The sequence below is a fragment of the Scophthalmus maximus genome, chromosome 9 (assembly GCF_022379125.1).
Source record: "Scophthalmus maximus strain ysfricsl-2021 chromosome 9, ASM2237912v1, whole genome shotgun sequence".
Lineage (NCBI taxonomy): Eukaryota > Metazoa > Chordata > Actinopteri > Pleuronectiformes > Scophthalmidae > Scophthalmus > Scophthalmus maximus.
In genome coordinates, this window is record NC_061523.1 from 1,616,355 (window position 1) to 1,629,948 (window position 13,594).

The 13,594-nt window shown below is 43.8% G+C and overlaps 1 protein-coding gene across 1 annotated transcript; it reads left to right on the top strand.

Moving 5' to 3' along the window:
- The first annotated feature begins 814 nt into the window (after positions 1 to 814).
- On the top strand, positions 815 to 12,961 carry LOC118319286 (nocturnin). Its single transcript, XM_035649565.2, has 3 exons — positions 815 to 1,409; positions 11,394 to 11,687; positions 11,808 to 12,961. The coding sequence occupies exons 1-3, from the start codon at positions 1,205 to 1,207 to the stop codon at positions 12,689 to 12,691; spliced, it is 1,383 nt and encodes a 460-aa protein (XP_035505458.1). The 5' UTR covers positions 815 to 1,204; the 3' UTR covers positions 12,692 to 12,961.
- The last annotated feature ends 633 nt before the right edge of the window (positions 12,962 to 13,594 follow it).

The following is a 13,594-nucleotide window of genomic DNA, read 5'->3' on the forward strand; positions in this document are numbered from 1 at the left end:
TTTCCAAATTATAAACGATATATATCCCTTGAATTAATAAATCACCAAAAGATTTAAGATTGATGTAGAAAACTGTCACCTGTGTAACAGGCTGAACATTTATCTTATTATTGTGAAGCTATTCAAAGATTATGGAGATCCTTGCATGATCAACACAAATACAAACCATTAACATTGATTTCTTTTCTTTTAAAAACATTCAATTTGGTGTAATACTAGACAACAAAAAACAGGAATTTCTAATCAATAACATTCTCATCATGCCAAATATTATATACACAAACAACAAAACACCCCCATTATGGACTGTATTAAAAAATGTAATCCATTGAACAGATTAAAAACATCCATGCCAGAAAACTCAACATACTTATGTCTGACTCATTGTAGCCCACTGCATAGTAATTTATTATTTGTTGTTTTTCCTTTTTGATATATTTTATTTATTGTCTTTTTTGTTTTTTTCTACACATTTTTGTAGGAGGTAGTTGACTTGTTATTACATAACAACATTTTCGTGAGCATTGTCTTTGTACTCGTTTTTGTAATATGGTCATTTAAATAGAGTTTATTTAAAAAAACGTCCTGTTTCACCTCCAAAAAAAAGAAGAAAAAAAGACAAGGTTGTTTATTGGTAAATCTATTGACTGTTCCTGGTTTTCTAGAGAACTGCGTAACCAGCGTAGGTAACTGACGTGGGGGCGTATTGCCTACGTCAGCGTCGTCATTCTGTTGTAATAAACCCACCGAACGCTGATTGGCTTGTTTGTGAAAAGTGAACGCCCTTCGAGATAGTTCCCGCATTTTAATGCGAGTGTCAGTGCGGCTCGTACCACTGGTCAGGGGTGGTTCCTGTATGTAGCTTCTGTCGATCGACACTTTTAACCGTTTGCGAAAGAAAATGAAAAGCTCTTATTCATTTTTCCTTTGATTGATTTGTGTTTTTTAATAGTTTTCTGTTAAATTCTAACGTTATTGGTTCTCTTTCGAAAACGCCACTGAGGAGTACATCTTGGTCCAGCCCCCCAGGAACCGGCGTTTCCGTGACTCACCAGGAAACTGATGTAACTTTTACCGGTTTCTTTTATGTTGAAGTTCCAAGCGAAGCGGAGCGGGACAGTGTCGGCTCATCGTTGAGTTCATGTCTTAGGTTTAGTCGGTACCACCAACAGTTCCTTCAGCGGTGCACTCGGGACGGTGAAGCATGAATCCAGCTCGTCGCTGTTCCGCCTTATTGAACCAGCTGTGCTCGAGGGGGGGGCCGACGGCCAGGGGCCGGTTTTCACCGGGACCAGTGTCGAACCCGGCGGGACGACGGTTCTCCGGTGCGGGAGGAAGACAGATGGGAGTCGACGGGACCCGTCCGCCGCTGACGCCGAACGGAACATCCGCCAGAACGGCAGCGACAGGTATTGGACACCTGCTCAGTGCGAGGCGAAAGCCGGAAGCGCGAGAAGCTAAAACGTGACATGTGGCCGCGTCCTTTTCCACGAGCCAAGTGCGCCTACGGTTCGTCACGTGACACCGTCGACGAAGCTGTGCGTCACAAAGGTGTCACAGCCCGCCAGGTCTGACCCGTCAGGACTCACCCGTCAGGTCTGACCCGTCAGGTCTGACCCGTCAGGTCTGACCCGTCAGGACTGACCCGTCAGGTCTGACCCGTCAGGTGGACGTCTGTTGAGTGCATGTAAATGAGATTAAACATTGTTGTAACGTGAGGGTTTAACCCGAGATATAGTTGAAACAACAAACCTTCGGGTTTATCTTAGTAAAGCACCACTCTTTCAAAAGAGTAGGGTTTGGGTTTTTTTACATTCTAAATTTTTTCCATTGAGCTCAAGCAGAGCCGGCCCTAGCCTATAAGGGGCCCTGAGCAGTATCCGATTTGCACATCCCCAACATCACTAATTCTATTGTCAATACTTGACCGTTCACACACCTTCTGTAAATCTAACACACACACGTCATCAGTTTAATTAGTTGTAGATGTGTTACTTACTTTATACCAATGCCACTATGTTTCTATGGTTTTTAATCTTAAAAGTAGACAACTCACAATAGTGGTCCAGTGTTAATTTGCTCTTTCATATTCAAAGTGTGACAGTACTGAGTGGACTCTAGCTGTCATTATATTTTCTTAGCTAATAATTAGCTAACTAACGTTAGCTGAAGATACCTTGACTGAACCGGAGGCTTGCTAGCCGGTGAATGTTTGTGGTAAAACATTGAAATTAGTCATGCGTGTCCATTTTGTGACATTGTCTTTATCTTTAACTTCATCGGCTACTGCCTTTCCATCAACTATCTGAATGAATGTGGCTGTATCGTGCCTATAGTTACATTGGGCATCGGGGCCAGGGGGGGCCTAAGCAGCCGCTTAGTTCGCTTATGCCTCGCATAAGCGAGCTCAAGATACAGATGTAACCATGTGTATGTGGTCATTCAACTTCATGTGAAGCTGATGACGTAACACGTGGACCTGTCACAACTTCCCACATTCAAAGATGACATGTTCTCATGTGTCCGTTGTAGTCCAGTCTGTTGACGATTTAAAATTCCTGAGTAAAAACAAAGTGAATCAAAAACATGAGGTGAAATGCCATACACACAGAAGTATTATTTATGACGCATCATGTTGCCATGTTGGCTATCTGTCAGCCCCAATTTCCTTGAGCGTAATATCTCGGGAACATTTTCAAGGAATTTCTTTAAATTTGGCACAAACGTTCAGTTGGACTCGAGGGCGAACTGATTCGATTTTAGCGGTCAAAACATTGTTTTTAGGCAATATCTCAATAATTCAACTTCAAATTATGACAACAATTCATACATAGGTCTAGTAGGAACAGTATCAGTGAAGTTTGGCAAATCTTTGAATTCCGTCAAAGTCTTCACGACATGTTATGAGTCTGGACAGACGTGCGTGAAACTGTTGGTGGAGGCATACTGCTGTGAGGCAGTGTGTGGTGTTCACCTCTAAACAAACAAGTTACTCACCTATAAAACAAATTTATCCTCCAGGTTAAACAAGCAAGCTGAACTGAATGTTTCTTTCTTCATTGAGCGTATATTAATTTAGTGTTTAGTCATATTGATTGATATCAATCAATATGAAAAAACTGTGATAGTATATTCGTCTATTTCACTCCAGCCCTAAGCGCACTCTGTGTCAACCATGAATAGCCGAAGATTTGAAATACGATGAAATGTGTCACATTGAAAAAATGTGCTCAAAATACGTCTTTGATATGCATAAATCTTTCCCTTAGAGGTTCTTACTCAAGTGACTCAGTCATCAAAATGGTTTAGTTTTTTCATCAAAACCAACCATATTTGACTTTATTGACATAGAGTTTAACTGCACTCTAGCAATGTGATATACATTATTTTTTTGGGGCTGTGAATGACTGTAAAAAAGCGCCTGATTTTCAAAAGCTCTCATCCGATAAACACAAGCCGGGCAGGAACCAGTGTTTGGGTCTTTAAGCCATTCTAACCAGGTTGTCTATTTTAGTTTTGTCATGAGGAAACAGGTCAGGTCAACCACCCCCCCACCAACACATGCACTTACATAATCATGCACATTCCCGTGGCCTGGGTCAGCTGTAAAATGGTGCCTTAAATTAGCCGCTGTAGTTGTTTCTGTGTTTGAGTCTTAATCTAACTCCATCCTGATCTTAACTGGCCTCCATCTGTAATGGGATTGGTCAGATTCCGTTACATAACCATCCAGTAAAGAAGACATGGATCCTACCATGGTTAAATCAGGCCTTAATTAGCTTCCATTTTTAAAAGGTTCAGTGTGCAGGATTTAGTAGCATCTAGCCACCCCACCCCGAAAAACGTAATGTTTCAGTTAATCTAATTATTATATTCCATTTGTACCAATACCCCTCAGTCCCCTATACTGGACCTTTAAATCTGCAGTCTCCACATCCCAGCAGCACTAAGTAAAACATGATTTTTTTTACATGTAGATATTATTCACAGACTTTTCAAGTCAAATAGTGGTTGTTCAAGACAGAGGGTGCGGTCAAATTGTCAAAATTGTTTCCTAAATCTTGAAGTGACCCAGAAGTATTTCATCGGCAGCCATGATAAGAGCTGTTCAAAATCTCTAAAATGCTTAGGGAAGGTGCTTCAATGCTTCCTTTCCTATTTCCTGTAGCATAGGGAACACTGGTTCTCCTGTGCAAAAGGACAGGATAAATAGACTATTTTCCCCATTAATCGATTAAAAAATGCTGATCGTTGTTACGTCCCGTAGAGCTAGGGGTATCAGGACATAAACATAAATCAGATGTAATTGGTATTTTGAAAGGATATTTGTTTAGAATAAGCCAAAAAAGAACTTGGGCCAATGGGGCTGTGCATTTCAACAAAGGAATATAACATGAGATCCTCAAAAGGAAGACTAATACTATAACCATAAGAAAACAAAAGGATAAGCCAAAATCCTCTAACTAAAATACTTAGCAAAACAAAAACTATGCGCTCAGCACCCCTTTACCTAGTGTAACTATACAAGACAAACCTGTTAAATGCAAAGGCGATATCAGTTTGTAAAGCTCAAAACCCTGGCCCACTTCCTCACACACTCCTACATCGAGGCAAAGTAATCTGGTCTGCCAGCTGCCCTGAACTGCCAGTCAAGCAGGTTATTTAAGCCGGAGGCAGACTTCACTGGTGCTCCTCGATTGGGGCAGTGGTGGCATGCCGCACCAAGCAGCGTCACCATCGCAGGGAACTGGGCGGGACTTCCTTTATCCAACCAATCTGCAGCACGGGATGGCACAGCCTGCTTTGCATTTCAGATAAAGCACAATCAGTTAAATACACACGAGGGTGCCGGTGGCAGCCGTAACAATCGCGTTTCCCAAAACCCAAGAAGATGTTTTGTTTTGTCCACACACCAAAGACATTTACTTCACTGTCATAGCGGAGCAAAGAAACTAGAAAATACACATTTAAGAAGCGGAAATCAGAGAATTTTGAATTTTTTTTCTTAAAAAGTACTTTAACCGATTAATTGATTATCAAATAAGTCAATCGGGTGGCGATTATTTTAGTAGTCCATTATCAATCGATTAACTGTTGCAGCTCTAAAATGGCAACCCCACAATTCATTGCGGCAGCGTTATTTAACGTGACGCGCCATGCACGAACACAAAGGTTTCGTTTTACCACGGCAGACGTTAATAACATCCACCGTCACATAATGACGTAGTTTAGTGAAAGTGGAGTGGGGTTCTCCGAGCAGCGCTGTCTGGTTTTCCAGACAGTGCTTTACACCTTTACTGGACCTCATGATGTTTTCCTTTTAGATAGGAAAAGACGATAGGAAGCACAATCTGAATCCACCCAGTGTCAGTCTGTCTTTGTATCAGTGGAATTCAGCAGTTTCAGCTCAGTCTGTGATTAACCTCACATGTATACAGGACAGTCGTTCATTCATTTATGACCCCGCCACTTAACCTAATATGTCACTCACTAATTAACTGGCATGTGGTTCCCACAGGAGAACCAGCGTGTAACCAGCAGCACACTCTGGCTTACTATTCAACAGTAGCTTCACTTGGTCTGGACTCTTAGCTCTTCTCTTGGGCACAGAGAGAAAACGGTTTGACTTACATAAATTGACTCATTTGTGTAAGCGGACCACACATTCCCCCATAGGCAGTCGTCTGTAAGTATTTGGACAGTGACACAATTTTTGTAGTGTTGCCTCTGTACACAACCACAATGTTTTTGAAATGAAGCAGTCAATATGGGATTGGGATGAAGAGTAGACTCTTAGGTTGAATTGAGGGGTTTTAACAAAAGTATTGCATTAACCTTTTAGGAATTACAGTTTACAGACAATCCAACAGTTGATTCCAAGTGTTGTACCTGCAGTGGAACTCTCAATATGATGATGCATAAAACGGCTGTGATTCCTACATGTTAATGCAGTATTTCAGTTAAAGCCCTTGAATTGAAGCTTAAAGTCTACACTGCAATCACATCTTGATCGTTTTATTTCAAATCCATTGTGTTTGTGCAAAGTTGTTACAACAATGTTCTCACTGGCCAAATATTTGGCCACTTAGAAAAACTGTAGGTTTGCGAATGTTTTTTAGGATTTGGAGCTGTAGAAATATTTTGTGCTTGCGTGAAATAAGTTTTGTGCACAGAGATATAATTTGGAGGTGCCTAAAATTTTTTTGAAGCTGTAGAAACATTCCGTGTGCAATTATCTGTGAAACTTTAAGACACTTGCCAACTCTCGGAAAAGCTCAAAAAGTTCAGAGCATCTGAGTTGGAACAGGCTTTTTCCCCAGCAGACGTTTATACTTGTTGCAACAGGAGAAGCTCAGGTAGAAGTACTAACATGAGTGGTGGTCCATGTGAAGAGTCTCAGGAACCGGCTGTAGCAGGTCCCTGGAACCTGCTTAATTGTACATTCACGTGATTTACCCTTTCCAGAGTTGACTGGTAATCGGATTGTATTTATAGAGAGCATTTCTACCCTCATCCACTGTGGAGGAGTCACAGAGCAAAGGATCAGAAGTCACAGGCATATATGAATGATAGTAAACATTCTTTTCTAGCTAATCACTCTACGTGGACAGTAACTCAACATTAAAACTTAACACCGCATTACAAATTTAACGTGAGGAAAAATTCACACACAGATACACACTCACACACTCACTACACCAACTTAAAGTTTCTCTTTTTGATTTCACAATGAGAACAATTAATTAGAAACAGCCAGTGAACACCAACCATGACAGAAACCAACAAACCATGATTGAAACCATTCAAGGACCTGAGGGGATGAAACACGGTCAGGCAGAGGCGGAGCATGAAATGAATTTGACTGGTTTGTGGGGGAGAGGCTTTTAGGAATCCAACACGGTTTCCCAAACTTGGTGGTAGAATTTAAAATAAATAAGTTTGTTTCTGCTTGCGGGCGGGTGTGCATGTGCATTTGTCAGCCGAAAAACGAAGGCGACTATTGTGACATCACATGTATGAGCTACACATTGAGTACTAATCTCTTATTTGATGGGAAATGAGATGTACCTACCATGGTGTTACATGTGAAATGTTTCCGTACCGGGACAGATGAGTTAACGATGTCATGACGGTGCATTTGGTATTGGTTGTGTGAAGAGACTTAATGAATGGGCCGTTCAGTGGGACGGTCTTGTGAGTCCCACTGCCCCTCAGACCGCCCGCCCCCACTCAGTCCAGCTCAGAGTGGGGGATCATCTCCAGACAGGCTGCAAACTGTGTTTGTGTGAGCTTCCTTCTCCTGTTTTGTTCCATGTAAGTATATATCTCAAAAAGTGTGTGTGTGTGTGTGTGTGTGTGTGTGTGTGTGTGTGTGTGTGTGTGTGTGTGTGTGTGTGTGTGTGTGTGTGTGTGTGTGTGTGTGTGTGTGTGTGTGTGTGTGTGTGTGTGTGTGTGTGTGTGTGTGTGTGTGTGTGTGTGTGTGTGTGTGTGTGTGTGTGTGTGTGTGTGTATTCTGCTGACTACACTCTGGAGATAAAACTGAGCTTCTGTTATGTCGTATCGTGTCGTGAGGCTGAAGTTGGTGCTGCTGTTGTTTTTAACCATGCGTCTGATCAGCTGGTTGACTGGAGGTTGGTCGTTTTCCCCTGTCTCGGCCCATGGGATTTGACTCTTAAACATTTGGTGCTCCCTTAACTCCTGACTCACTAAAAGTTTCCCAGTACTTTGGTTAAAAATATAATGACATTCCCATCAACCTCAGCTGTACTTCAGTGTTTAGTGCTCATTACCAACATCAGCATGTTCACACACTCGACTAAGAAGCTGAACATAGTGAACATTTTGTGCTCATAACAATCTGAACATTAATATTGTCACTGTGAGCACATTGAATAGTTCATTCAGTTCTTCTCTGACAGGGTCAATGAAAACCGGGGGGGGGGGGGTGGATGGATATCTTAACTCAATATCCACTTCTTAGCTTTCTGCTGGGCTTTTGACCCCAAATAATGTCCTTCCTCTGTCAGAGTTCTCTCTCTGCTGGAGAAGAGATGTGTTGGAAAGGGACTCCTGTTGTGTAGATTCAGTCTTTTCCCTGTCACAACACATGACATTTTACTGATTTCAGATCAATTACAGGACTGCTGCAAATAGATTCCATGACATTGAGCGGGTCTATCAGACAAACTGGCTACTGGGTCGCAAAGTGCTGAATAGCTAACAGGGCTACAACAATTCCTCAACTGTTTGTATTGAATTTGTATTTACCTTGGATTAAATACAACTCAAGTAAAAAATACCTTCTCAATGAGTTAACCATGTGAGTAGTATGCATGTGTACTGTAGTGGTCGGTATTAGCGTCTTTCACTGAGCTACAATGAGATCAGTGAATTAGTCCATGAAAATCATGTGCAGTCAATGTGTCACTGACGAAGAGAACAACTCGCACGCTGTCTCCCCCTCCCCCTCCTCAGTTAACCAGAGAACGTGCGTGCGTGCGTGCGTGCGTGCGTGCGTGCGTGCGTGTGTGTGTGTGCGCGCGCGTTCAGAGAGTGTATCTGCACCGGATCGTCCTGCCATCCCCACCTGTTGGACAACCACATGCCCGTTCTGCTCAAAATCCCACCCACTTACCCCATAGATGTTTCCTTACTGCTGCATGGATCTTCACTGTGATTCATATTTATGTCTGACACATCGACTGAGAGGGCTGGGAACTGATGAGTCAGAGAGACAGAGACTGACGAACTGGAGGATGAGACAGATAAGGGATGAGTCAGAGATAGAGCGAGGGAGGTGATGAAAGAGGATAGGGGAGCAGGGCAGATGGAGGAGGTGAACTGTGTTGGTGTTGCACCTAGAGAGAAGAGGACAGGAAGCATTAGAGCTGATATGGAGACCGTAGGTGAGACATCCATCCTACACTGACCTTCGTGTTTTTATGAAAATCCACAAGCAGGACTGATTTAACTGTGGGTTTTCATATTTGTTAATCCATGACCAGTTTCTCCAGAAAATTGTTTATCAAAATATGTCTGAATACATATTTCTTTAAAAAGACTACAATTCATTGCAGCACTGTTTTCCACCGTGCAGTGATCGGTTCCATAAAACCAGAGTTCTGACTGAAACAGATATCTGAAGCACTATTGTCACATTAATTCTAATGTCAATTTCATCTTGAGATTTGAGATCAGCAAACCTGATGGTTGGTGCCTTTTTTAACATGAACATAAAAAGAAAAAAATTATTTCAGTGTTTGTGACATTCAGCTTTTTGACCAGTAGCTACAGATTTAATACAATGACATTGTCTGTCTCTTGTATTTCCTTTGAAGAAAAAGAAAAAACCTGCCCTATCTCATAATGCTTAAAGCCCCAGTGTGCATTTTTTGTAATTTTCTGACGACACCTGGTGGTAAAGTTGCAAACTGCAACTGACAGAGGACCCCAATTTTGCGCACCGCTGATTCCATTTCTGGTTTCCGGCAGCGTCTGAAAATTCAACGTGAATGCGACGTATTCTGCACCGTTTTGTGCAACACCCGTATTCAACACGACGTAGCAAACATGGAGACTCCCAAGGAGGTCGGGTCCACCTCATGGAACTACATTAAGGTTGATCATACATATATGAACACACAGTTATGGACAATATATTCAAAGTCTGCGAATAAGTTCTTCTAAATATTGCACACTGTAACTTTAAGAAAGTGATGAAATATTCCTGGGTCCACCCTCTTTGTCTGGATGTCCCATCTTTCCACCAAGGTTTGTGCAAATCTGTTAGAAGTTTTTTGTGTAATCCTGCTGACAAACAAACCAATGGAACGGGGCGCAGCTGACTACGGGGTTGTTTCTCTGCCGAGAAAACACTTTTAGCAGAGCAGAAGACATGCGCTGAATTCCAAACGTTGTCTGGAACTCTTCCTGCCAGACGCCCAGTCAAACCTCTGGAGAAAGTGTGAGTTCATGTGAGAACCCAGCAGAAGAATCGTTATGATGACTGTAAACAAATAGCTCTGCTTTGCCTCGCTGACTTATCATCACGTCCTACCTGCTCTTCCCAGACACCACGGAATGTCCCGGAAATGTTGCTGTTGTGAATGGAAAACTCCAGAGAATGTCCAGACGCCATTGTGCGGACATCGTCTGGACTTCATGTCTGTATATACAGCTTCTATGAAGAGGAGGAAGTAGAAGAAGCTTTGCTTCGACTATAAATGCATCACCACCGACAGCCCGGTTCACACATTAGTAAGAACGTACCACTGGGACAACCACAGAAAAAAGCTGTACTGCGTAGCTGTACTAGAGTAGCACTAATGTCTCGCAGCAGAGAAGGCCACTAGCCCTTTGAGTTTAGGGATAATTGGAGGTTATTGTAGACAGACCTTTAAAGACACAGGGTTAGTCTATTAGTAGGTTAACGTGTTCTAGTGTTAGTTTCTCATACGTCTTTTCACCCTGTTTCCGAAAAGATTTCTGAATTGCTTAGAAATGTTTAGTTCCTTTCTGATAAAAAAAAGATAAACACATTAAAATCAACTTACAAATGTTCCAGGTCGTGTATGAAGTCGTGTATGAGGTAGTACCGTGACGACCACACACTTTACCCATGTTGTCCTCTTGACTACACTTTATTTACACCACACTGGTCAGGTTCCTTTCTACGTAATGGGTTGGTTTTTTTCTCTGCACGTCAGCGAGTGGTTTGAGCAAATATTAAATCAGTATGTTCTGAAAGCTAAAGAGCAACAGAACCTTTGTGCTGTCTCCAGCACTGCTGCCATCATGTATTAGTCACGTGTGTGTGTCAGCGACCGGCAGCATGGAGGACGACCCGAGAGGTCACGAGGCTGAAGCTCCACATCCACAGATCATGTCTGTGAGAGGGGGTGAAAGCAACGGAAGTCTGGACTGAAACTCTCGAACCTCACAGCAACATGACGAGACACTACCTAGATATCTCAGTGACACTACACCTCTGTGTGTAATATACATGTTGCATGTAGTTTTGAAAGGAGGAAGAAAAGTATCTTCCACTTACAAAGTAAAAATGTGATTTTTCAATCACTAAAACATACTTGCTGAAGTGTAAACACTGATCTGGTACGACCAGTTGCTTATGGTGGCTAATGTTAGCAAGACGTACAAGGCGCTCAGCCCCTTTAGTGTCCCTTAATAAACCTTAATGTCCCTTAAAAGGGTAGTAAGCAATTTTAAAGCAATACACCATTTGTAGTATCAGCTGTTAGCTGTCACTTTTGAAAAAAATCTGGGTTTTCGGCACAGCCCAGGCTCCGTGCATCGAATACAAAAGCTCCAACTTTTATGTGCCTTAATGAACATCAGTGGCCTCACATTTCCATTCCCTGTTTACTCTCCATTAGTTTGTCCAATGGGTGGCAGCAGCAGCAGGAGGTTGTTTGGCACCCTGACCCAGTCCCTGAACAGCCCCACCTTGGCCCAACAGGACCTGTACCGGGAGGAGAGCCCAGAGCAGGACCTGGACCGGGACCTGACCGGGACAGACCCGGACCAGCTGCTCAGAGAGTGCCAGCATGCCTTGCAGAGGCGACCAGCCCGGCTACGCCGGGACCTGGTTCAGCCCGGCGGCACGGCGCCCTGCTGCCATGAGCACAACCCCTCAATCCGGGTCCTGCAGTGGAATATACTGGCACAAGGTACATATATCAGCTTCACCTGCCCCCTGTGTTTAGTGCCAGTTGGCTAAACAAAGAGCTGTTGGTGTGTGTGTTTAACAATCAGTGTGTGTGTGTGTGTATGTGTGTGTGTTTTTCCAGCTCTGGGCGAGGGGAAGGATGGCTTCATCCGCTGTCCACTGGATGCTCTCAACTGGCAGGAACGGAAGTACTTGATCCTTGAAGAGATCGTCACCCACCGACCTGACATCCTGTGTCTACAGGAAGTGGACCACTTCTACGACACTTTCGAGCCAATAATGACCAGCCTGGGTTACCATGGCAGCTTCCTGCCGAAGCCCTGGTCTCCCTGTCTGGACGTGGAGCAGAACAACGGCCCTGACGGCTGCGCCCTGTTTTATCGCAGCTCGCGCTTCTCCCTCCAGGCCGTGTCTCACCTGCGGCTTTCGGCCATGATGCTGCCAACCAATCAGGTAGCCATCGTTCAGACGCTGGGTTGCAGGGCAACGGGCCGGCGGCTGTGCGTGGCCGTCACTCACCTGAAGGCTCGCAGCGGGTGGGAGAGGCTGCGGAGTGCACAGGGCGCCGACCTGCTGCAGAGCCTGCGCCGCATCACATCCAGGGGCGGCGGTCAGAGCGAGGCGGCGTCCGCCAGTGTCCCTCTGGTCGTGTGCGGGGACTTCAACGCAGAGCCCTCGGAGGACGTGTACAGGCGCTTCAGCTCCTCCCCCCTGGGCCTGAACTCTGCGTACAAGCTGCTGAGCTCTGACGGACAGACTGAGCCAGCCTACACCACGTGGAAGATCCGTCCCTCCGGAGAGAGCTGCAGCACGCTAGACTACATCTGGTATAGCCATGATGCTTTGCGTGTGGACCGCCTGTTGAACATTCCCACTGAGGAGCAGATCGGGCCAGACCGACTCCCCTCCTACCACTACCCCTCTGACCATCTGTCGCTGCTCTGCGACATCAGCTTCAGGGAGGAACCCCACGGGCTTTCGGTCACAGCAGCTCTGGATCAATAGGAGAAGATCTGATCCAGATTGAATCATGAGCTCTTGTTATTTATTGTTTCCAACACGCACATAGGACTCGCATCACTTGATTTTTATTAAATTATTCTTTATACTTTCAATTGGTTTGACCAGTTTCTCTGAATGAATTCTTTTGCACTTGATTCTTCAGGTTGATATTGTTAATGATGACCGTGTTGTTGCTGTGACGACATCATGACGACTTGAGCTAAGCAGTGCTAACTTTTAAAATGTAAATAAAGAAATTTATTTCACTCGTGACTAATGATGTTTTGATTAAATTTCTTTTGTCTCAGCACACAAACAGAAAAGTTTTTTTTGTTTCATTTTCGTTTCATTTTGATATAATAAAATTGCATTGCATTTTTGCCCATTGAGCTAAACTCAGCGCCCAGACTTAAACCCCTGTGGAGACACAGGTTAGGTTCACATTGTATCTTCAGAGAAGAAAATATAAAGAAGTTTGCCTTTGAAGCATGACCAGAGCTTTTATTTAGCCTAAGGTGAGGGAGGACTTTTCAACTTTTCTTTGCTCCTGGACAAAACGCAGATTTTTTTTGAAGTCAAACTGATCAAGTCTCGGAGATAAGATTCCCCTCACAAGTGGAGCCTCTAGGTCGAGGATTTCCAAGGTCACGTCCCATTTGGTTGCATCTTTGTCCAGGGGCCTTGACTGAAGGACAGCGCTCTCTCTGTATATGAGACATAATTGCCTGAGACATCCAAGGTTTGTAACTGAAGTAGACCATAATCATTTTAGAGGTATTAATCTAGGGGCGGTTGGTGGAAGTGTTTTATTGTAGGGCTGTGCCACATCCAACCAATTTCAGCAGTAACCACATTAATACTTGTACGACAGAGTATAAGGGGCCACATTGAGACAAACCATTAGAG